We start from the raw sequence: 25,711 nt of genomic DNA, 5'->3' as shown, positions 1-25,711 counted from the left end.
AGGTGATGGGTTTAGAACGTTTTTTTTTAAGATGAAAAAAATTACCCACAGATAATAAATGTTGTATTGTATAAATGATGTAGATTGCCCAACATCTGGGAATTAAGAAGAAGGCAGTGCTAAGATTTTGGAATACTCTAAGCAACACTGCCAAAAAACAAAAAGTGAAAAGAAATGGTAAGTTCTTTAGGTACTTACATTTTCGTCTATTTATTTCATATGTTTTTTGGCTAAAAGTAAATATGTAATAAAAATATTGATATATCGACTTTTTAATTCTACGAAGATCTATATTCTTCCTACTTTTATACTTCCTTGTTATACCGCAAAGGTTAGCCACTTCTTTATGCTATTACCTATAAGCAGCTACTCTGTACCCAATTGGTCTGTTAATTTAGTGCTATATAAGTAAATTGAATCAAGATAAGGAACAGCTAAAGAACGACATAAATCTAAAATATTATGGGGGGGGGGGAGATAAAAAGGTTGTCTTTAATATGAAACGTTTACCCTGAGAAATAAGCTGAAATTGATTTTTAAATGATTTTTTTTACATATTCTTGTTTTGTTATTAGATGTTGAGTTGAAAAGGCAGCATGTGATGCTTGTCCACTGGAAGTGGGTGCAATGTGAATATTGTAAGAAAATAATTGATCCAGAGAAATATGAGTTTCACAAAGCAAGATATCATAATGTGGTAAGTCTTAAGTTTTACATTGAAAATCTGCTTGCTAAATCAATATACTATTACTTGGATGTTGCACCAGATTTTCATGTACTCTGATGAAGGGATGCTTGCAGCTGGCTATAATAACTTTTCCCCACTATCCACCCACATTAACCCATCCCCTTCTCTACTACTGGATGAACGAACTGACCATTATATGAGGTCCATAATAACAATCTAAATTGACAACAAATTTTTTCCTGTCAATATATCCATTGCTCAGTCCATCCTTCACTGGCGAATGGGTTAATATGTAATGTACCTAGATAGTTATTAAAACAGAAAATCAACAACTTCTTTCAACTGAAAAATTATATGGGGTTAAGGAAGTATAATGATGATCCACTCTTTAGTTGAAGGAATAATTCTTTTTTTAAAAATCTTTTTGTTTCAAACAAATTGCCACTTTTAAAAAATATAAATGTTGCTTTATTTTATTTGTAGAAATTAACAAGATCTTGTGAGTATTGTAAGAAGAAGTATACAAGAGTTGAATTTTATAGAAACTGTGTGGCTAAATGTAAAGCAGAGAGGTAATAGATTTTTCTCGTAAAATCAGGGAGTAAGGAAGGGGACAATGGGCAATTAATTCAATATAAGAGTTATCAAAGAAAGGGCATGAAATCCAGTTTAATCCAATAAATTTGTAGGAAATTATAAAGGGATTGTTAATTGAATAATAGATTTCCATAGCGTCATGTAAAGTGAAATCACAACTTGTTTTTGATGAAATATATTGAGATTTTTTGGTGTGATTTTTATATTAAAAGATTATTGGACCCGGCCAGCTGCTAACAAGAATATGACTGCCCCTTTTTATTCTGTTTATTTCCCTTGCCCCCACCTCCCTTCTCCCCATCTGCTACATTCCAAACTAACACAACGAGTGTTTATTTCCCTTGTTTTATTTATTGTTTTATTGTTTTATTATTATTGTTTTATTGTTTTATTGTTGTAGTACTCTGTAGAGTCCAGGTAGGACCATTGTCAGAGGTTTACAGAATCATCTGTTCAAATAAATATCTAGTCTTTTCTTAAAAATGTTCAAATTCACTGCAGTTTTCACATTATTTGGAAGTGAATTCCATGACTTTGCTGCTCTGGTACTAAAAAAGTTTTTGGTAATTTCTGTACGTTTGAAATCAATCTGTAATGAATTTTCACTATTAGTGTTTCTTGTAGCTGGCCTTCCCTGCTCAACTCTTGTAAACCAAGTGTCAGCATTAACTGAATCTAATCCATTTAGTATTTTAAAGGTTTGGATCAGGTCTGCTCTTGTCCTTCTAGTTTCTAGTGACATCAGATTTATTTCTTTCAACTTAGCTTCGTAGGTTTCTCCTTTTAGGCCAGATATCATAGAAACAGCCTTCCTTTGCACTTTTTCAAGAACTTCAATATCTCCACTTTGCCAAGGATTCCAAGCTGGTGAAGCAAATTCAAGGTGTACTCTAACATATCTTTTGTACAGGTTTAGAAAGGTAAATCTGTCTCTATAGTGGAACGCACGAGTAAGCTGATTAAGCATAGCTAAAGCAATTCTGGAGGACTCTTTACATTGCAGGCTAGGTTTGAGGTTTTTATTAATTCTGACACCAACATCTTTCTCAAATTCAACTTTTTTCAATGCTTTTCCATCCATAAAGTAATCAAAGTTATGGTTTCTTGCTCCAACGTGCATGACTTTGCATTTATCAACATTAAATTGCATACTCCAGTCCTGTGACCATTTAAAAACAGAATCTAATTGTTGCTGAAGAACTATTTTATCTGCTGTATTAGAAACAGGATGTCCAAGTTTTGTATCATCGGCAAATTTGCTCAGGACCTTGAACTAGTGGCGCAGCAACATCCAGATCATTTATATAAATGAGGAACAATACTGGGCCCAAAACTGAACCCTGTGGGACTCCAGAGATGACATCTATCCAGGTAGATTCCTGACCATTCAATACAACACGCTGTTTTCTGCCTCTTAACCAGCTTTTTATCCAGGCCAACAGGTTGCCCTTGATGTTCATAGCTTCTAACTTTAATATAAGCTTATTGATAGAAACTTTGTCGAAAGCTTTAGAAAAATCTAGATAGACAATATCCATAGGAATATTTGCTTCAATGTTTTTCATTACAACCTCAAGAAATGCTAATAAATTTGTGGTACAAGATTTACCTTTAGAGAAGCCATGCTGTGATGATTTAATGAGGTTGTTGCTGTCTAAATGTTCAACAAGTTTGTCTTTAATCAGCGATTCTAGCATTTTACATGGTATACTAGTTAACATAATTGGTCTGTGGTTTTCTGGTTTACCTTTACTACCTTTTTTAAATAAAGGTGTAACATTGCCACGATTCCAGTCAGTTGGCACTTCTCCAGAGGCAAGAGATTTGTTGAACAATTTAGCTAATGTTCCTGCTAATTCAGTTTTAAAAGATTTCAGTATATGACTTGTAATACCATCAGGGCCGCATGAATTAGTCTTTTTTAAAGCATCAATCTTCTCAATCACATCTTTTTTAGTCACTGTAATGTTTTCTAAAGATGGACCATCAACATTTGTTAATGTTTCAGGTATATTATCATTATCACTTACAAACACTGTGGCAAAATAGTCATTAAAAATCTGCGCCATTTCTTTACTGTCTGTAACAATTCTTCCATTCTTAACAAGTGGGCCAACTTTATTTCTAACTTTTGTTTTAGAACGTAGATAAGCATTAAAAGGTTTAGGGTTTGTGTCCTTAGCAAGTTTTTTTTCAAATTTTCTCTTGCTATTTCTCACTGCACGTTTACATTGTTTCTCCACTTTTTTATAGATTCTAAGATTTTCATCAGTTCTATTTTTACAGAGAATGGCAAATCTCCTCCTTTTTTGACGACAAAGTTTCACTATAGTCCTATTCATCCAGATAGGTTTATTATTTTCACAGCGTTTTTTAGTAGGAACAAAATTTGTTATTGCAAGGTTTAAAGTATTTTTAATCACATTCCAACTTTCTTCAACATTCATGCCATTAATAGTGTTTTCAAGATCACAGCTTATCACATACTCTTTAAATGCATTATAGTTCATATTACTCCAGTCATAAATAAAATCATTACTGTTGTCAAAGTTTACATCACACAGTATATCAATACTTAATATACAGTGATCACTATTAGCTAAGTTTCCAACATTTTCAATATTAACAACACGGTCAGGACAATTTGTTAATACCAAATCTAGCATATTACCTCTAATATGGGTAGGAAAGTCCACCATCTGGTCCAAGGATTTATCAGCAAGAATATCAAGAAAACGTTGATATTTGCTTGGACTGCTGTAGCTTAGCCAGTCAATTTCTGGCATATTAAAGTCTCCAACTATGATGTGTGGTTCGTTTACAGGTAAATTATCAATCATATCACATAAAAGTTCATTGTTTTGTACAGCACTATTTGGTGATCTATATAATAGAGTAACTAAAATACTGGTGGAGTTGTCACTATTTAAAATCTTGAAGCTACAGTATTGATTAAAATCTGAAGTTTTGTCGATAGGTAAAACTGAAAATCCATTTTTCACATAAACCAATAAGCCTCCACCAATACCATATTGTGTGTCACAACGGTCAAGTCTTAAACTAGGTTCTAAGTAGTAGTCAGGTATTGTTAAAATTGAATTTGAAATGTTATCATTGCACCACGATTCACATACTAAAATTAGTTCAGGTTTTTTTTCACTTGCAAGTAAAGTAAGGTCATTCAATTTACATGTAATGCTTCTAGCATTTAAATATAAAACATTTAGCAACGTCTTTTGTTTGGAATCCTGGATTCCTCTGCCAGGTTGTTGTCCTGCAGGTCGTCCGCCTCCATCTCCTCCCTGCTCCTTCTCACACTTCCTATTCTTTGTCTGTTTTGGTTCAGGTTGTTTTCTGTTTTTTTCCAGATTTTTTTTATCTGTCGTTGGCCTTTTTTCCCTACCAGTTTCCAGAGAAAGTTTTTTGCTTCTTCAGGTGTCAGTTTTGAGTTCAGGTCCTTGGCCTTGCCAATAAGCTCTTTTTCTTTCTCAACTTGCATTTTTGTAAGATCTGGAGATATTGAAATATGTTTGTATCTGCTTTTAGCAAGCTTCCAGGCAGATTTTAGGATCTTGTCTTTCTTATCCTCAGCTTTAAATCCAACAGTCAGTGGGCGAGATTTATTGGAGACATATTCACCTACTCTACTTATGAACTTGATGTCATTCTCAGCATCTATCTGGCATCCTAGATCCTGAAAGATTTTAGTAACTGTTTCTGTGTCCAATTGTTTTCTTTCTAGCGGCCGTAGTTCAGAATCTTGTTCATCTAGGGAAAAAATTACAAGGTTAAGTTTTTTGGCTTCTCTTTGTTCAAGTTCGTCAAAAACAGTCTGGCTTTGAACGGCAGATGAACTTTCTTTCATCTTTTCAACATCAGCTTTAACTAACGCGATATTGTCCTTGTTAGATTGGATATCAGTATTTTGTTTTGTATTTTCTGTTTGAAGATCAGTAACATTTTTTTTCAATGTCGCAATTTCACGCCCATTTTCAGCAACAATTTTGTGAAGTTTAGAGAGTCCCAATGAGCAACCTTCACAGGACCAGAAATGGCTGCCTGTCTTGCTGGATATTTTTTCAATCAACTTGAATTCATCGTCATCAAGGCCACAGTCTTTATGTATCCTTGCCCCCACTTCCCTTATCCCTTCTCTACGTCTGCAATATTCAAAACATACATAACGAGTAGCGGCATTTCATGTGCAAGTCCCCAAACTCAGTCAGAAACTGCTAAATTCTTGCACATTCCCTTTAAGCCAGTCCCCAAAGTCTGAGACTCCTAAAAATTGAATATTCGATCCAATGTCCCCTCCCTTACTCCCTGCGTAAAATACATTTTTTAGGCTGATTTAGTGTTTTGTTTTTGTAATAGGTATGTGAATATTATTTTATCATTATAATAAAATAACAGGATCTCTCTCTGTGGGTGTCTGTGTGTACCTAAGGATCTCGCTAACCGCTGAACCAATATGGTTCTCCTTTGTAAGGTTGCTTCCTAGAGGTTTATAACTATTTCGGGGGAGGGTACCAAGTAGAAAAGAAAAAATCGGGTTTTCGAAGTTTACCCCCTCCTCCTAAAGTGCCCCTAGAAGCCTAATGGGGCGTAGCTAGTAGTAATTAATATGAAACATGTTTGCAGGTATAATTGTGACTGTAATATTGTGTTTACAAAGAGAAAACAAAAAGCTCACCATGTACAGTCTGTACATTTAAAGGTAAATGTTTGACAGTTTTAGCTTAAATCTTTTTATTTTCATTTTATAACATGTAGTGATTTTACCTAAACGTTAAAATGGTTCCTTTAGCTGCTATGTCAGATGCGCTACATTGACAAAAAAAAACAAGCTAAACTCATTACCTACCATGCACAGTTTAGAACTTCAAGACAAAGGTCGTGGAATTAAATAGTTGTTTGTCGTCTAATAGGTGTTACTTAATCCAATACCCCAGGTGTTTCCATTAGTTATATTTGGTTGTTTGGACGTTACAGTGATATGGACGGACAGCATCCTCGCTCGTAATTGACCTAAGCTTGTTGCTGCTTACATACAAAATTGACATCGCGTCATAACTAAAGACGTTAAAAATGGTTCTTACTGCTGCTATGTCAGGTGCGTGACATAAATAATAAGAGTAGGGGGGAATGTCTTGGTCCATAAACAGGCGCAACTCACTACCATGCACAGTTAGGACTTCTCAGACAAAGATCATGCAATGAAGGGGTTGGTTGTCTGATTGATGTTACTTCACCTAATATCCTTGGGTGTTAGAGTATCGCATATTTCAAAGTTTTCCATTTTAAACCAATTTTTTGTTTAGGAAATGGAATGTTGTACCCACCCAAACTGTCATTTCATATGTAACACTCAGAAGAGTATGGATGCACACTGGCGCAAAGCTCATGGCAACAAGAAGAAACAGGGTACAATTGTTTGTGATACTTGTGGCAAGGTAATTCACATTGTCGAATTAACAATAATAAAAAGTAGTAAGGTGTTATGTTTGTATCTTAATATCTCACAAAATACTGAATCGATTGGGTTTTCCATTTTATTAAAGCTTCACTAAGATCCTGTGGTGACTTTAGGCAATTTTATTTTTCGATTTTAGTCATGGGATGGTTTTAGGCTAGGACTTTTCTTCTTCTTTCTACCATTTCAAATAACAAAGATTTTATTTTATTCTGTACTATAACTTATGGATGATGATGATAAAATGAGGCAGTGCTTTAAAAAGAACAATAGCATTTTGGTTTCAAAATTAATTCATTTAAAATGTTCTAGAAGCTATTTGTGTAAAGATGCCATCAATTAAAATTGTTTTACCTACTACAAATGTTAAAATTCTTCTAGGAGATATCCCACTACCATATGAAGGAGCATATGGCAGCTGTGCATCCTGTTCCAGAGAGTATGGTACAGTGCCACCTCTGTCCCAGACAAGTGTCTGCTCCTCTCTTAAATCAGCATATTAAACAATATCATTTTGGAAGCAAAGAATGCACAGTTTGTGGTAAAAAGGTGAGCAGCTTTAAAAAAAAAAAAGAATTTAATGACTAATGCATTCTATAAAACTACCGCTTTGACAAGTTTAATGGAAATTAAAAGGGATAGTTAGTTGCATGTATTAAAACTAAGGGGGGGTTTTTAATGCAACTATCTCGTAATCAATGTATAAATGGCACTTAGAATTCGAATTTCGATCTAAAATTTTGCATAAGTAATCCTTGGTAGGTCTATTTTCCCTAAATCGAACAAAGAGTTGGAAAAATAACGGCTAACAGCTGGCGGCTCAGCAGTTTAGCCATTTTTTGGGCTATTTTCAATGCAAATCATAACGAAACCTATCTCCACATAATACTATATAATATTCTGCTCCAAAATGTTTTTAAACGGTTCTAGGCGGTAGTTGCTGGTACTAGAAATCTGAAAATGTTTTTTTGTATCATTTCACATGATTTAAAGCAAAAATAAGTTTTAAAAAGTTTATTCCTACGTAATTTATGACAGATTTGCCCTAAAAATAGCCAAAAAACGGCTAAACGGCTGAGCCGTTAGCCGTTACTTTTTTAACTTTTTTGTTCGATTTAGGGAAAATAGACCTACCAAGTATTACTCATGCAGAATTTTAGAAATTCGAATTCTAAGTGCCATTTATACATTGATTACGAGATGGTTGCATTACCTCCCCCCCCCCCCCCTTAGTAAAAATTTAGAATTCTTTCAAATATAAGTCCTACAGATGTAGTTTAAACTATTGAACAGGAAAAAATATGCAGTTTGCTAAATTCCAGTTTCAATGCACTTCATGCAACTACCCCTTTGATTTTGTAGCTTTCAATTATAAATACTTTCATGTTTAGGTTCGCAAGTTAAAAGAACATTTCTACACCGTTCATTCTCCTGATAATTTAGAACACAAATGCACTCAATGTGAAAAAGGTAAAGTCGATTCTGTAAAGTGATTATTTTAGATGATTTTTTTCTATCTAAATACTTGATGTTTCATTTAGCTTTCTTTTCTGAAGCAAAATTAAAAAAACACGAGATGAATGTTCATTTAAAGCTGAGACCTTACAGTTGCAGATATGGCTGTGAATTTGGTAAGTTTTTAGTAGAGCGAAGCTGCTCTATAATTCACTTTGTCTGTATGTCCGTTAGTTCGCTATGGGGAAAATGGGATTTACTCAGCTGTTATTAAAAATAAACCTCTGATTTTTCTTGTCAACATTTTCATCATTATAGGTTATTTTTAAGTAAATAACAACCATAGAAGTCCAAACTTCTTTCAGTATTCAATTTACTTTGTAAATCAGTCCATAATCCATGCATCAACAGATATGTAAATATTTTTTAATGAAAGTTTCGTGATTTTCTCTCATTCTTAATTTCTTTTTGTTCAGCATACAATGATTCGAGTAATAGAAACGCCCATGAGAGGAAAAAGCATGGGGCAATTTATTCTGCTGATGCAATAAACACAATCAAAGAAGACTGTGAAACATTGATGGAACTAGAAACAGAATAATGAGATTACAAAAAAGGGAATTAATGTAGAAAACAAATATTACAATTTTTAAAAATGATTCAACTTAAAACTGAGCTTTGGTACTTTGTAAAATTATATATAATTCATTAATGAATTGAAATTTAATTCATTTAGGTATTTAGATTAAAAATTAGTTTTAAAATTCAATAAATTCACTAGTTTTCAGACTAAATTTAAAATGACCAAAGAAAATAAAAGAATTCAGCAACCTTTCACCAATACACTTACATGGATTCTTAGTGAAATACAGGATAACCAGGATGATTGTATATCAATAATTTGTAAGGTATCCACCATACATATTTTAGTACTATTCCATTATTTATTAGTTCTACTACAATGTGATTTTGATTGACAATAATATTGTTTAGGATAGAAAAGAATTTAGAAGTTCAGGATTATTGTTGGCAGCTGTTTCACCTTTTGTTTCTGGATTAATGAAATCTGTTTCAGATTATCAGGTATTTTATCATTTAATTTTAGTAGCGAAGCCACTCTTTTATTTGCTTTGACTGTCCGTCAGTCATTCATTCAGTTTGTAACGCTTTGATTTTCTCGGCTGCTGTAAAGAGACCACTGAAATTTTCAGTGAAAATTCCTACTAGTTGCATCTAGTCAATACATTGTTTTTTCCGTCTGTCTTTCAGTTATGGTACAAAAGACATGTACCTAATTTTTAAAAGATTTTGTGATCTTCTTTGATTTTTGCAAAAACCTAACAACTTGGGAAGTTATATTATATAAGGTATTTGTTTTGATAATTTTATGTTAGATATTAAAATTTTTGCTTCTTTTCTTCTAACATTGATTTCCTTGTTAAGGAAAGTGTTCTCATATTGCCTGATACTGATGTTTCCTGTATAAAAAGTATCTTTGACAGAGTCTACTCGTTCATTTCCAATGATGGTAAATATTATTTTAATAATACTATTTTCTATAGAATTTTTATTTTAATTTGTTTAAAATCCATTTATTTTTTGTTGCTTTAGAGTCATCAGAAAATTCTTCCTGGTCCAAAGATCCTATAGCAACTCTTATATTTCCCAAATCAAGTAAGTTTAAGTGAAATTGATATTTGAATGAATTATAAAATGGAAGTTTGAATTTTTTGTTCAATTTATACTTTTCTAGGTTTGGAAACAAGCAGTTTGATCAAAATAGGTAAGATAAGAATAATTTGTAGTTTAGATTTTTTAATTTTATCCCTTTAAAAAAATAACATAAAGTTTTTCTGTCTGTCTGTTTTTTTTACTAAATAATATCGATAGACGCTGAATCTATATGGTTCTAGTTTACAGTGCAGTAGCTTCTAATAGGTCCTGAAGGTTATTAACTATTTTAGTTGAGGGTACCAGTACCCTTCCAAGAGAAATCGCCCCAGGACAAAATACCCTCCCCCCCACCAAATTGTTTTATGTGGAAGAAAAGTATAAGAAATTTTTTTTTTAGAAAATGATTTTGAGAACTGTGAAGATTATGAAATATTTGCTGACAATATGGAGGAGGCTGATCTTCATTTTGATTCAAATTCAAATTTACCTAATAATGCCAAAGTATTTATAAGAGAGAGTAAAATAGAGTTGGATGGGTAAGTAAAAATTAAGCCTTATTTAATATATTTAATTTTTGTAAGCGAAGCTTCTCTATACCAACATGATTGTGTTTACTGCTTCTTTAATACCCCTTTTTTCTCTTTTTACCTTTTCTACTATCTTTTTTGTATTTTTTAAATCGAACATTATATAGTGTACCTAATTTCTAACTTGCTAATAATTTTTTCTTTTCAGAGATGTCAAATCAGAAATTCTCGAGAAGAAAATAAATAAAGGAAAATTAAAGAAGCAAAGATTAAAATTGAAAGAAAAAAATCCAGGAAGAAAATCTGGGTGGATCAAAAAAGAAATTAAGAATGAAGAATATGAAGGTATTTCATTTTTTCAAATGTTATATTGTTAAAAATAACTAACTTTTTGTGTACACTGTACATCCGATCAGCCTGCAGGGGAAATTATGGTTACCCAGCTGCTATTTAAGATAGTTGTCATACTTGTTGAATTTCAGTTGATTCAGAAGACACGAATGACAACAAAGTTATGAATAAACCAAAGTCTAAAAGGAAGAAGACCAGAAAAACGAAACCAAAAAAGATAAAAACAGGTTCTGATGATAGTGATTATGATAACAATTCAGGTAAAATAATTCTTATCATTTAGAATCTTGAAAATTTTCATTCTTTTCTGTAAATTTGATCTTAATTAAAATGTAAACAAAACAAGAATTATAATAATCAAAACGATTTGCATTTTCTTAGATAATGAAGATGATAAAAACTCAAGATTGGAATTTGCCACTCCAGACGAATTACCAAAAGGTAAGAATACAAATATTTTTTTTAAATCTGTTTTTTATTGTAGTTAAAATAATGACTGGCATGTAATCAATGTTTAGATGAAAAGTTTATTGAATGTTATGAGAAGATGAAAACATTTTTGGAAGGTAATTATTTTTGTTCAGTAGAACTAGAAGATAAACATAATATCTTTCTATTATTCACTTTATAAAAAAGGCCCAAATTAGGGGAACTACGTCAATTTTCTAAAATCTTTTATGACTGACGAATCATTTTCCTTAAATGGCAGGTAATTTAAACACCTGTAATTGTAATTTTAAACTCGTGTAATGTATGAGATACACAATTTCGGGGAAAATTTATTGAACTAGGCAACGGAAAAGCTTTATATCAAAATCATGCAGTCAGTGAAGCTTTCTTTCGATAGTTCTTAGTCAACCTATTCAAATAATATTCTAGTAAAACATTCCAATGAAATTTATATGACTATACTTTACAACCTGTTATTCTTAGATGAGAGCACAGATACAGATCCAGTAATGTATTGGAGGCAACTCAATGGTCTAGATGTCAAACATATGTATAACAAAGTTTTTGATTTAATTGTAAGTGATATTTGAATTCGTTTTTTTTATTATAAAAAAATGATTAGCATGTACAATAGTTCAGTGAAATTTTTGGCACAATGTCTTTATTCAAATATAAAATTCCTACTTTTTGCGTTACTTGTGTTTAAACATTTTTCTCAAATGGTAATTTCCCCCCAATAGCTAGGTATGAAATAATGTTTTTTTTGAGCTATAAATAATAAATATTTACTATCCTGATATTTGCTTATTACTTTAGATGTGACATTAATTTCTTTTAAATAATAAAAAGTTAATTTAGGTTTGTCCTTTGTGTTTGCACAAGCCCAAAGAAATGAAAACTCTATTCACTCACCTTCAATCACATAAAATACGCACCCTGAAGTTTCCATGCTGTCCAGGTGATAATTCTTTTATTAAAAGATGCATGGAGACAAAATATATCAAATGTAATTTACTTGCCATAGGGAAAGGTATTCCTAGCTATCACCTTTTATTTTCTTTCAAAATAGATTGATTATTAATTATATATAACACAAGATTGGCATGTACTCTTATAAAGTGAATCTAGTAGCTGGCTAAAAACATCGATTCCCCTCTCATCTACCCCCTTTATCCCATTCCCTCCCCTCGTACTGGATGAACGAACTGTCCAATAAATAAGCTCCTTGTAAGAAACATAAATTGACGAAAAATTTTCTACATATTATATATCCATTTTATAGTGAACTATACAGAAGCCAAAGAAATGATTAGCCAAAGTGAGGATGTGAAAGCAACTAAACCCTGGGTTTATGGTAATGTATCTACATTGATATCAGCTAATCCTTAAGTAAATAAATCTATGTGTCTGTGTCTTACTATCAATGAAGCTTCTTAAATAAGGTTTAGGTTAAATAAATATTGTCCCTGGACAAAATATCTCATTTTTCTGTTTAAAGTTATAATTGAAAATGAATGGTCAACCTAAATCCCCCCCTCCCTTAGATAAGATAGATTAGGTAATAAAATTTAAGTATAACCTATTTTTTTTATTTCTATTACCTAATTATTTTGAATGGAATAATTCTAAAATTCAAAATATATTTGTTTAGATTTCCGTATTAAAAAAAAGCATGTTATGTTGGAGCATTGGAAATGGATTGAATGCGAGTTTTGTCAGAATCTTATTGATCCAGAAAAAATTGCCAAACACAAAGCCAGGCATCATGGAGTGGTAAGTTTTGATTTTGAACAGGGATGACAATATTTTTAAATTTATAATTAAAGTTAGCTTAAAGAAATAGACCTAACAGAAAAAAAGATTGACGGACAAAGTGAGTAAAAAACTAAATGCCATTTGTGCAATGAGACAAGAAATCTCATTTTCCCTATAAAGTAGCTTCTGAAAAAATATTTTTTTTTAATGATAAAATGACAATTTCGATAAGATTTGATATGTAATACTTTTTCCAGTATGGCTTCGAAACCGATTAATATCCGCTGGATTAGTATCAGCAATACAATACTGAAAAATCATGTATGGCATCGTATTCCAGACAATTTTCCACTATGATTGAAATAAAAATTGAAAAAATTAATACCAGCTTTGTTAGCCCGGGCATTCGGACCCTTGGTGGTAACAAAACTGGTTTTAATTTTATATTTTTAAGATCCGCGGGAAGCTGTCTATAATACGATTCGATTAATACCTTATTTATTTATTTCTATTTTAGAAATTTAACAAGCAATGTGAGATGTGTGGGGAAATTTTTACAGTGGAGGAAAAATATAAACAACATATTTATTGTCACAGAGCAGATAAGTAAGTTAATTTTTACAGTAGAGGAAAAATATAAACAACACATTTATTGTCACAGAGCAGATAAGTAAGTTAACTTTTACAGCGGAGGAAAAATATTAACAGCATATTTATTGTCACAGTGCAGATAAGTAAGTTAATATTTACAGTGGAGGAAAAATATAAACAACATATTTATTGTCACAGAGCAGATAAGTAAGTTATTTTTTACAGTAGAGGAAAAATATAAACAACACATTTATTGTCACAGAGCAGATAAGTAAGTTAACTTTTACAGCGGAGGAAAAATATTAACAGCATATTTATTGTCACAGTGCAGATAAGTAAGTTAATATTTACAGTGGAGGAAAAATATAAACAACATATTTATTGTCACAGAGCAAATAAGTAAGCAACATCTTTACATAAGTGAAGCTATTATTTATTATGGGTGTGTCTGTACGTTCGTCCTTAACGCATAGCCATGTATTATCAGACGATCACTTCTGAATTGTAATCTGTATCTTTAATATTGAAAGCTCTGTCAACCTTTAATACTTATGTATGTTGGTTATTAATGTATGCTGGTCTTTAATTTGATTTTATGGATATGTTACCTTTTCACTTAAAATTGGATGACTTCGTTTTACCACACAATATATATTATATTTATGCTTTTTAGCTTTAATTGTGAGTGTGGAGTTTGGTTTAAGAATAATAAACATAAAGCACATCATATGCAATCTGAACATCTAAAGGTAATAGTTATATTATTAATATATTATCAATTTATTGTTAGTTTGACTTTCGCGTGGCCCTTGAAATTCACTTAATGGTCATTCTTGGTTATACAAAAGAGAGTGTTACTAATTTAGGGATATTTTTGTTAAATTCTACGACAAATTAATCTTGCAGATTTGAGGTTTTTTTCTTTAATTTTTAATCCGCTGGACTGGTATGGTTCTTCTTTACAATGTAGTTTCTCATAGGTCCTGGGAAGGGTTTATAACTAAATTGGGGGAGGATTCCACCACCGTCCTAAGAGATATCTCCCCTGAAAAAAATATTTTGAGTCCTTTAGGTGCTTAGCCCCTAGTCTTTTTTAATCTATAATTTTAGGAACTGATATGTTGTGAGGAATGTTACTATATGTGTGAAAATCTAACTGACCTGCAAGAGCACTGCAACACTTTGCACAAGAAAACAAAGAAAAAATGGATTTCCCCCAAAGTTGTGTGTGACATCTGCGGAACTGATGTGGACCAGCATTACCTAAAGATTCATCTGGCAATAAAGCATGACATAAAATCCAACAGTATTAAAATGGTGCAATGCCATCTCTGCTCCGAGCAAATTATTTCAACTTCAATGAAGAGACATCTGAGAACAACTCATAAAAATTATGAGAAATGCAAAATTTGTGGTAAAGAGGTGAGTTGTTTGATGTACATGTCTAATGATGATACACAAAATTACCCCTTCTGTTGATTACAGTAAATACCTAGTTGAAACATTTGGACACTGAATGAACCAACCAATAAAATTTTTTAAAATTCTCAAAGTTTTTTAAGCTAATTGATAAGAAAACGTTATTATAAAAATTCTCAAAATTCCCTGCTGATTCTCTGTCCAACTTAGAAATATAGTTTGATGTTTTTATGTGTTTTGTAGAATTTTGTAATTATAACTTGTTGAACTTTTCTTTTAAAGGAGTAGTAGAGTGTTTATGTTTGTGTAACAAATGTGTTTTTTCATGAAATATAATCTGTTCTTATTTAGTATTCCCACATGAAATTACATGTTTTGACAGTTCATAAGCCCCACCTGTTGCCCCACAAGTGTGCTGACTGCGACAAAGGTCAGTTTTGATAAGTATAGAGTTGCAACGCTTTAAGTCATAATTCTTTTTTAACTTTTTACCATAAAACCAGATCTCATTGAATATGGATAAAAAAAAGATGAATTAAACCTGTCTAAACCTAATATAAAAAAATAAAATTTTAAAATATTTTACATAGACGCACTGACCTTCTAATCACATCTCTAGAGTTGCAACTCCTTCTACATTATTCCTTTTGTATTTTTTTGAAATGTTTAAATCTGCAAGACACTTTGACTTCTAACATGCCTAAATTTGCTGTTACAATATATGAAAACTAGCAGCTGCGCTCTTAGCATCTAGGATCTCTGTATTCAATGGAGAAAGGAAATTAGGAAAATAACCTAAAACCAAACTTGGATATAAAAATTAAATAGCCTAAAACCATCCAGGAACCTATAAGAAGCTTCTATAACACAGGTCCAGTAGTTACCAAAATCTTAAGCTACAAATAAAAAAGCTTACTACTTTATATAATAGGATGAACCCATCATTAGTGTAGATTATCGCCGCTATTATTGATGAAAAACCTGTTCAGGATTTATGAGCAAACTTTCATTGGACAAGCATATAATGAATGTGCATCTAAAGCTGAGACCCTACAAGTGCAGATATGGCTGTGAATTTGGTAAGTGGATTTTTATTATTCATGAGTTTATTGTTAAAAATGTGCTATCCTTATATAAAAGTAAGAAGATCTCTGTCTGTGTGTACCTAAAGATCTTGCTATCTTCTGAATCGATATGGTTCTCCTTTACATAGGTCCTAGGAAGGTTTGAAACTATTTTGGCAGAGTTTACATTTTTAAAATTTTCCTTTTTTATTAAGATTTCACGAACCCAAGAATGTCTTCTTTAAAAATTTTGTCGTCCGCCCGACTGTTTTTATTTTTTAAAATCCGGTTTCCTTTATTTTATTTTTGTGCAGAACTGCTCAATTGGATATTATATTACTTGTTTTTACATTATTGTTCAGCTTATAATGATGCCAGCAACAGAAGTGCCCACGAGAAGAAAAAACACGGAGGACTTTACCAAGCTGGATCTTGCACGGAAATCAAAGAAGATTGTGAATCATAATAATATTGTAATCAGTCTAAGAAAAAATTTAAATCCTAATTTGTAAAAGTTTTAGTACAGTAAAGTGTGTGTATGTGTGTGTGTGTTTGTTATGTTATAGAAAATTTTTGAAAATTTCAGATATGAGATGAAAAAATGTGTAAAATGATGTCAACAATGCAGCAGTCCCCAACAAATATTTTAACCTGGATTCTGAATGAGATACAGGAAAACAAGGATGATTACATTACAATTGTTTGCAAGGTAAATGAAAATAATTTTAAAAGCTATTTTAATATTAGACAGATATGACAACATCTACAATAGCCAAGAAAAAAGATAAGGAAAGAGTAGATAATCATTGGTCATTAGAAAAGAGGGAGGGAGAGGGTAAAAAAGGCTTAAACCATCCCAATGCTCAAATCTAAAGATAAAATAAACTATAATCAACTAATACCATCACATTAACTATATATATAATATTTCCTATATAATATAGTTCCTCTCAATTGAAGAACTAAATCGGTTGAGTAGTCAGTGAGAACTTTACGGATAAACCAAAAAAAACCTTACTACTTTAAATAATACGAGATCCTTCTGTACAGACAGACAGAGAGACATCCTGTTACTTTTAAATATACCTATATATTTTGTCATTTCTCTTTCGATTATATTTATTTCTTTGTTAAGGATGGAGAAACATTTGAATGTTCTGGTTTGTTGCTAGCAGCTGTTTCTCCTTTCATCCATAAACTTCTCAAACATGTCTTAGATATTCAGGTATTTATTTTTCAATTTTTTATGGATTAAAATATTCTAGGAAGGCAATAACTTTAAATGATCACTTACTAAGTTAATATGTATCAAAATTTTGATCTTTTTGTGTTTTGACATCTTTGAAAACTTTTCTCGTTATTTTATGTTTTGAAGTTTTGTGAAAGATTTTAATTGAGTTTTTTTTTCAGGATTGTATTCTATTTTTACCAGAAATTGATTTATGGAGCATTCAAAATATAATCAACAGAGTCTATACCTGTACTTCCATAAATGGTAACTTTTTAATCACTATCTTTTAAGCATTTCTACATTGGTAACATGTTATAAATAACATTTTTTTCTGCTAGGAGAAGAAACAGATGAAAAATGGAGTAAGGATCCAATAGCAGAATTGTTAAATATAAAGATTAAGTCAGGTAAAAAATCTTCTAATTTTAAGTATTTTTTAACATTGTTATAAAAAAAAGTTTGAGATGTTTTTTTTTGTAGAAAGAACAAATGCAAAATTAAGAAGACCTGAACTAAAAGTTGGTAGGTTTTGATATATTTTTATTAATTGTTTATTACACTATCATTCGATCATTATCAAAAAATAGTTAAAATAGCGGTCGTGTCCCTGTCGGATTTATGGGCACTTTAAATAAGCTGGAAATAAATCTTAACTCTTAAGAAAACCTATTTATCTCAGATTTTGTAAGATCTTTTGCAAAAAAAACAGACTTATTTTATTTATGAATTATATTATTGTTCATATAAATTTTATTTCTACAGAGAATGATTTCTTTGATTCCTTGGATGACAATGACAATACTGATATGGCAGTTGATAAATGGGATATTGAGCAAAATTTTCAACCCTTTGATGCCGATGTTGATATCAAACCTATGAAATTTGAAACAAATGAAAATTTTGAAGTCGGACAGTGCCAAATTGAGCTAGTCAAGTAAGATTTTTATTTGCTTTAAAACTTGAAAATGATTTTATAAAATTTATGTTTTTGTTTGCATATTCTGTTAGTCTAAAAATATTTTTTGCTCAATACTTAACAATTGTTTTTGTTTTTTACAGATTAAGTAAATCCAAATCCCCGAAAACAAAAAATAAAAAATCTGCGAAACTAAAAAAGAAAATTAAGAAAGCTCCTGATAGTGATGATGAATTGAGTGATGGTGGTGTGAAAGAATCTGGGGGTGATAGGAAATGGGTTTATTTTACTCCCGACCAGCTGCCAAAAGATGAAAAATTTTTGAGTGTTCACCAATTGATGAAACAATATCTTCAAGACGATTCAATTGAGACCGACCCGGCAGCCTATTGGAGACAAATAAATGGGTTGACAGCTAAAAGCAATGAACAAGTTTTTGATGTTATTGTTTGTCCCCAGTGTTTGAGAAATTTTAATACCATGCTTAGTTTCTTTGTCCATATTCAGAAACATAAACTTGACAATTTCTCTTGTCCTTGCGCCCCAGAAAACAAAAGTTTACTGCTAACAGAACCTCCCATCCAAGCTGAACAGCATAAAAATGGTAAGAATATATGTATTATATAATAAGGATAACATTTATGTTAAAAAAGAAAGTAAATATTTAGAAGAAGAAAAATTGGGTATAGTCCTTTCTACGACATCCCTCCATAAGGAGCGATTCTTCGTATTTTTAAAATGGCTTTTATAGGTTAGGTTAGGTTATATTCAGGGTTGTCGAATTGGGCACTTTTTTTGATATTGGGCGGCCCAATTGCCCTAAAGGGTTTTGGGCGGGTTTTGGGCGCCCAAAAGTGGTTTTGGGCACCCTTTTTGGGCAAATGTCGTAAAAAGCATATAAAAAGGATATAAAATAGCCTAAAACCATACCTAGACTTATTATTAGAAATAAAATAGCCTAAACCCATCTCAGGACCTATAAAAGCTCCACTGGAAAGGAGAACCATATCGGTTCAGCAGTTAGTGAGATCCTTCTCTAGATACAAAAAAGCTTACTAATTTATATAGTTAACTAGCGGCTACGGCCCTAGAGGCCTCTAGGGGCACTTGAGGAGGGAAGAGTCAAATTTGATAATCCAATTATTATATTAGATTTGAAAAGAAAAAGTAAAAAAAATTTGGGGGGGGGGAACATTTTTTTTTTTGGGGGGGGGGGCGGGGTGGGTGTTCTCCCCCCATTATTATTTTTAGTTTTAAAAATTTTTAAAAAAAAGTTTTCGGGGGAGTGTAATTTTTTCTAGGGGCGATTTCTCTTAGGAGGGTGGTGGTACCCTCCCCCAAAATAGTTATAAACCTATGAGAAGCTACCCTGTTAAGGAGAACCTGATCGGTTCAGCGGTTAGTGAGATCCTCTAGGGGCACTTGAGGATGGGGGAGTCGAATTTGATTACCCAATTTCTTATTTTAGATTTTAAAAGAAAAATTTTAAAAAATATTTTTGGGGGGTGGAAAATTTTTTTTTTTTGGGGGGGGGTTGCCCTCCTATCATTTTTAATTTTAGTTTTAGAATTAAAAAAAAAAAAATTTGGAGGGGGGAATTTTTAATTTTTGGGGCGGTTGGGGGTGTCCCACCCCCCAAGAAAATAGTTATAAACCTTCCCGGGACCTACGAAAAGCTACCCTGTTAAGGAGAACCCGATCTGTTCAGTGGTTAGCGAGATCCTTTGGGACACACAGACAAACATCCTGTTACTTTAGTATAAGTATTAAGGATATCACCCAAAAAATAGGCCCGCCCCCCCTCTTATTTAACCCCCTCCCCTTTTTCTCTCCCCCTAAAAGGGGGGTGCTCAAAACTGCCCAAAAGGACCTTATATTGGGCGGCCCAAAACTGCCCGCCCAAAAGCGCCCGCCCAAAAGCGCCCGCCCAAAATGACAACCCTGGTTATATTGTGTTAGGTGATTGCCTCAAAGGGTTAGGAAATTGGCCCCGCAGGGTTAGAGCCCCCCCGCAGGGGCTAGAAATAGGAGAAAAGATACTGTGAAAAAAAACGAAGAATCGCTCCTTATGGAGGGATGTCGTGGAAAGGACTATACCTGAAAAATTTATTCTGAAAAGATTTCTCTTGGGAGGGTGGTGGTACCGTCCCCCAAAATAGATATAAACCTCCCCAGGACCAGTGATTAGATCTACTGGAAAGGAGAACCAAATAGGTTTAGCGGTTAGCGAGATCCTTCCGTACAGATAAACAGAGAGAGATCCTGTTACTTTTATATAAGGACTATTATCCTTATTATTCTTTTCGTTTTAAGGATATTATGATAAAGAAATAAAAGATCGAGCTATGCGCCTGGTCCAAGTTGGCCACTCTTACAAAGATGCAGCTAAACATCTGGGTGTTGAGGTGGGAATTGTTGGACAATGGTGGTTCAGGGAGAGTGACGAGTTTAAAAAACAGAAAAATACTTCAGACAAAGGTAAAGTTGTTTATTGATATGCTATCGGTTGCTCCTCTAGCATCTTTGGGCTTTGTATTCTAAATGTTAGAGAAGGACAGAAAAATAGCATAAAGCCAATCTTGATGTCTATGTGAAGCATCCCAAAATAAAGAACTTAATAAGTCCACTAATGTTGTATAAATCTTAATCTACAGACAATAAAACTTTACTACTTATATGATTATATAGTTGTTATGCTTACCAGATTTTGCCTCATTGTTACATGTGTCCTTGTTTTTGGTTTGATATTTATTTACAGAATTTATAGTAGGACGAACACATCAAAAAGCTTTAAATTGTAATTTTTTTTATTTGTTATAGATTTGTATGTTCAAGATATATTAATGAAAAAGAAGCATATTATGTTGGAGCACTGGAAATGGATAGAGTGTCAGATTTGCAATAATTTTATGGAGCCATACAAACTGGAGACTCATAATTCTTTTATACATAAATTAACCGTAAGTTTATTTTTATTTCTAATAGATGTGAATTTATAAGGGGTTGAAGATATACAATATTACCATTCCATTTTATTTGCGGTTCTCATGTGTTATATGTGATACATCAATTTTCTAATAAATTAATATATACAAACATTCGAATATTCTGGTCTTATTCATGTATGCTATCCTATTCAGGGAGGGAGAGTTTAGACATCGGGCTGTTTATTACACTAGTCCCCAAAGTTTTTGTTTAGTAACGTTTTCTTATTCTTAAGCTTAACAACTTTAGGGACTTTAATGACTTTTAATTGGTTGGTTCATTAAGTTGAATGTTCAATCGTTTCAAACACTAATTGTTATTGACAGAATGTAAAGGGTGTGCAAAAAAAAAATGCGGACATTTTTAAAATTAAAATTGCGCGGCTTGTGTTAATAGTAGAAAAACGTTACGCATATCGTTAGAACCGTTAGGAAGTTTTTTTTTGGAAATATAAGAACGATTCCTATGCTACGTATAGTTTAGGAGCGATGTGGTAAAATGTTCCAACTGCCTTAAAACTTGACTTGCGAGTAAGTCATTAAAGATTTAAGTATATAAAAAAACATGTACCTTTTAAAAATTCAAATTGCGCGGCTTGTGTTAATAATAGAACAACGTTATGCATACCGTTAGAACCGCTATGAAGTCTATTTTATGGAAATATAAGAACCATTACTGTGCTACCTATATTTTAGGTGCGATGTGTTAAAATGTCCCAACTGACTTAAAACTTGACTTGCGAGTAAATCATTAAAGATAAAAAAAAGGGTGTGCAAAAATGCGGACATTTTTAAAATTCAAACTGCTGGGCTTGTAGAAAAATGCTATGTATAGCGTTAGAACCGTTATAAGCTCTATTTTTTGGAAATATAAGTACCATTTTTGTGCTATTTTTAATTTAGGAGCTGCATTGATAAATGTGAGGAAAGTGGAAATTTTTTTTTATTTTAAGTCAGTTGGGACATTCTAGCACATAGCTCATAAATTATAAGTAGCACATGAATGGTTCTTATATTTCCAAAAAATAGAGTTTATAGCGATTCCATAGGTATGCAAAACATTTTTCTAGCATTAACACAAGCCGAGCAATTAGAATTTTAAAAATGTAAGTATTTTTATTTGCATACCCTTTTATCTAATCTTTAATGATTTACTCGCAAGTCAAGTTTGACATCAGTTGGGACATTTTAACACTTAGCTCCGTAACTATACGTAGCAGAGGAATCGTTCTTATATTTCCAAAAAAATAGACTTCCTAGCGGTTCTAATGATTTGCGTAACCTTTTTTGTACTATTAACACAAGCCGCGCAATTTTAATTTTAAAAATGTTCGCATTTGTTTTTGCACACCCTTTATAATTATGTGTATCGTCATTGAGGATGTTCATCAATTTATCGGCCATTGTCTTATCCCTTTAGATCCCTGAATATATCTATTTCTAGACAGCAAGTGAGGTCCAATGTGAGCTCTGTGGTAAGGAGTTTAAAGGGAAGCCCAAGGATGTCAGAAAAATATTAAAGACCCACATGAAGACACACAAATTTGATAGGTTAAAGGATTAATTCTATTTTTCTGTAAAATTGTATTTAAAAAAAAACAAAATAAATGAGGGGGAGAAGGCCCCTACCACCTTTGGGGGCGGAGTCACTTATTTTTTTAATAACTGTTGATATTTCAGTACTAGAGTTGGCTCAATATAACTATATCGCTATTGGCTAGTTTTCTATAAGTACATATCTATTTATCTATTTCTCAATAAATCAATTTTCCTCCCCCGCCATTACTATCTAAAAGAAAGAAGTAAATATTTATTAATTCAAATGATTTTAAAATATTTTTTCACTTATATTTTTTTCACACTACCATCACCAAAGGGTTAATATGATTAAAATTTTTGTTTCAATATTTTAACACAAAGGAAGTGTCGCCACAATCGAATTCTTTTAAAATAGAGTTTTCTTAGATTTACTCTATTATGAACGTATATTTTTTATTTATGAAATAAGGATTAAATACTTCAATGTAATTCAAATATCTACATGAAGTGAAAAACTTAATTCATTCCATAAACAAATAGAATAAAGGTCTTATCGCTTTGGTCAATGAGAGTTTATTATGGATTATTGGAGCACTATGAGTTTTAAACACTTTACCATTGGAAGACTCGAGCTCGTTTATAGACGTTTATTTCCTACATAGATCTGTCATGGATCTTGATGCAATAAAGCAGGCCATTTTGTAAATGTTAAAAATTGGAAGATTTCATTAAATAAAAGTAATCGCAAATATACTTAGTAAATAAGTAATAATGATTGTGACTGTGCTTTATGGTTCAACAATAAAATATTATTATTTCAGTATGAGTAAGAATGATTGTGACTGTGCTATATGGTTCAACAATAAAATGCACAAAATCCATCATTTACAATCTGTTCATTTAAAGGTGATTTTTAAAGTAATTATTTTAAATCTTAGAAACCTTAAACTACTTCTCAATTGTTCCGCAAGGCCAAAAAAGACTCAGCAAATATATATACAGTGGTTGTTAAAGATCAGTGTTAAGTGATCAAATAATGACCTAAAAATGCTAGAAGAATAGATTACATACAGATAAAAAAAAAGAAATAGAAAGAAGGGCATTTATTTCAAATTTTTCAAAAACACTGTGTCCAAAATGCTTTATATTTTATAAGTTTAACTATTTAATATTATTTGATAATAATTTTTTTTTTAATATTTAGGAGCTTGAATGTTGTAACTATTGTCATTATGTCTGTGATACCAAAGAGGAACTAGATAAACATGAAAAATCTCACAATAATCCAGAATCTAAAAAGAAACAATGTGTTTGTGATTTATGTGGCAAAGGATTCTCAGACAAAGGAAACTTGAACACGCACATAAAGAATATGCACCAGTCTATGAAGAAAGAGAAATGTGAGAACTGTGGTAAAATGATTGCCCAACCGCGGATGACATACCATTTGACTGGATGTTCCAAGAAATCTTTTGCTTGCAAAGAGTGTGGTAAAGAGGTCAGTTTTTCCTATCAAATTATTTTTCCAGTATGGCTTCGAAATCGATTAATGTCCTCTGGATTAGATCTAGTTCTCATCCATACTGAAAAATCATGTACCTATAGCATAAGCATTGTATTAAAAACAATTTTCAACGAATATTAAAATAAAATCATGAAATTAACACCAGTTTTGTTAGCCCGAGTCTTCGGCCCCTCTGGGTTAACAAAACTGGTTTAAATCTTATATTTTTAATATACGTGGAAAGCTGTCTGTAATATGATGCGATAAGTAACTATTCTATCATATCTACTTCATCTGCTAGTTAGGTATCTATATTTAAAGCATAAATTGCGTCATAAAATAATATTAAAAGGATACAAGAGCTATGGGCATGCTTGGGCTTTAAAAAGGAGCAACATTCTGTTATTATAAGAAGTAAGAATTTCTTTAATTTCAACACTTTGCTTTTAGTTTGCTTGGAAGCACAATATGAAGGAACATTATTTTACAATTCATTATCCACATCTTCTCAAATATAAATGTGAATATTGTGATAAAGGTAACTCAATATTTATAAATATTTTCAAAGAAATCCAAGAAAGATAGATATAGATTTTATTTGAAGATTCCTATGACAATTGAGGATCTACTTATGACCATTTCAAATAAATAAAGTATAAATGGACGAATCAGAAATAACATTGCTAATTATGCAAACAAAAACTTCTTTTTTTGTGTTAAAAATAAGTTTTTCTTTCCATTCCCCTATTGACTATTTCTCTCCCTGACAGATTTAAAATTTTGATCAGAATTCAAAACTCTTCCAAGAAATATTACAAAAATCTTCCGGTGAATAAAATAATTTGCTTTGCAATACGATTTGCTTGTTTTTGCTCTCAGCTAATTTAAATTATGAAAGTTGTGAAACTTTTTTTTCTGTAGGTTTTCACAAGAAATGTGATTTTGATCGGCACCAGATGAGTGTTCACCTGAAGCTCAGACCTCATGCTTGTAGATTTGGTTGTGGAACAGGTTTGATTATTTGTTGTAGGGAGGGAGGGGACTTTGGACTGCAAATTAAACTTGTTCACAAAGTTTTATAAGCATGTTATTGATTGATTGATAACCCATAGTTTCTTAGAGTTTGGACCTAAGTTGTTATGGAGTAGGTTGAGATTTTTTTGTTGAGCCAACTTGAGCTCCACGTTTAAGTATATTATGACCCGCTTTCTCATGAGAGCTCCAATATAACCAAGTTATATCATTCGTTGGCTCAAAAACTGGTTAATTTTTGTGAAACTTAATTGGTTGGTTCCATACTAATAATGTCTTATTTATAATTGATTTTTCATGCATTTAATTAAGCATTTATTTTTAGCTTACAATGATCCTGGCAATCGAAACAAGCACGAGAAAGCTACTCATGGCGGTTTGTTTACAGCTTCTGCTGCTGTCGTATCTCTGGTTGAGGATAATCAAAACAATCTTATCAAACAAGATATTGAAACTTAATT

The 25,711-nt window shown here is 32.0% G+C and overlaps 2 protein-coding genes across 3 annotated transcripts in view; both read left to right on the top strand.

Moving 5' to 3' along the window:
- Window positions 1–8,994, top strand: part of LOC145324879 (uncharacterized) — a 14,199-nt gene extending 5,205 nt beyond the window's left edge. The window contains exons 18-26 of the mRNA XM_080167588.1: window positions 84–177; window positions 576–697; window positions 1,172–1,260; window positions 5,927–6,002; window positions 6,607–6,738; window positions 7,140–7,307; window positions 8,150–8,228; window positions 8,300–8,389; window positions 8,690–8,994. Of these exons, the coding sequence (XP_080023714.1) occupies window positions 84–177; window positions 576–697; window positions 1,172–1,260; window positions 5,927–6,002; window positions 6,607–6,738; window positions 7,140–7,307; window positions 8,150–8,228; window positions 8,300–8,389; window positions 8,690–8,814 (975 nt within the window). The 3' untranslated portion in view covers window positions 8,815–8,994. The remainder of the gene's footprint in view (window positions 1–83; window positions 178–575; window positions 698–1,171; window positions 1,261–5,926; window positions 6,003–6,606; window positions 6,739–7,139; window positions 7,308–8,149; window positions 8,229–8,299; window positions 8,390–8,689) is intronic.
- Window positions 8,995–25,711, top strand: LOC145324881 (uncharacterized). 2 transcript variants are annotated; one of them, XM_080167592.1, is made up of 21 exons: window positions 8,995–9,121; window positions 9,207–9,296; window positions 9,657–9,741; window positions 9,825–9,887; window positions 9,967–9,996; window positions 10,285–10,423; window positions 10,623–10,759; window positions 10,897–11,025; window positions 11,147–11,206; window positions 11,284–11,331; window positions 11,699–11,790; window positions 12,074–12,173; window positions 12,498–12,569; window positions 12,867–12,988; window positions 13,488–13,576; window positions 14,235–14,310; window positions 14,672–14,983; window positions 15,332–15,410; window positions 15,970–16,059; window positions 16,407–16,753; window positions 17,180–17,269. In XM_080167592.1, the coding sequence occupies exons 1-20, from the start codon at window positions 9,014–9,016 to the stop codon at window positions 16,508–16,510; spliced, it is 2,025 nt and encodes a 674-aa protein (XP_080023718.1). In that variant the 5' UTR covers window positions 8,995–9,013; the 3' UTR covers window positions 16,511–16,753; window positions 17,180–17,269. The 2 variants fall into 2 exon arrangements, with proteins under 2 accessions (XP_080023718.1, XP_080023717.1); XM_080167591.1 differs by lacking the exons at window positions 8,995–9,121; window positions 9,207–9,296; window positions 9,657–9,741; ... (14 more) ...; window positions 15,332–15,410; window positions 15,970–16,059 and adding exons at window positions 17,455–17,539; window positions 17,614–17,682; window positions 17,756–17,797; ... (8 more) ...; window positions 25,140–25,229; window positions 25,576–25,711 and having other exon boundaries at window positions 16,632–16,753.

The sequence above is a fragment of the Acartia tonsa genome, chromosome 7, assembly GCF_053477335.1.
Source record: "Acartia tonsa isolate MP-2025a chromosome 7, ASM5347733v1, whole genome shotgun sequence".
Classification (NCBI taxonomy): Eukaryota; Metazoa; Arthropoda; class Copepoda; order Calanoida; family Acartiidae; genus Acartia; species Acartia tonsa.
The sequence above is the reverse complement of the archived record's forward strand: the minus strand, read 5'-3'. Positions and strand labels throughout refer to the sequence as shown.

Coding starts and splice junctions, on each gene's coding strand:
- LOC145324881 (XM_080167591.1), top strand. CDS start 16,646: ATGTGTAAAATGATGTCAACAATGCAGCAGTCCCCAACAAATATTTTA. Junction 17,540..17,613: donor TACCTGTACTTCCATAAATG/GTAACTTTTTAA, acceptor TTTTTCTGCTAG/GAGAAGAAACAGATGAAAAA. Junction 18,796..20,504: donor AGCTGAACAGCATAAAAATG/GTAAGAATATAT, acceptor TTTCGTTTTAAG/GATATTATGATAAAGAAATA.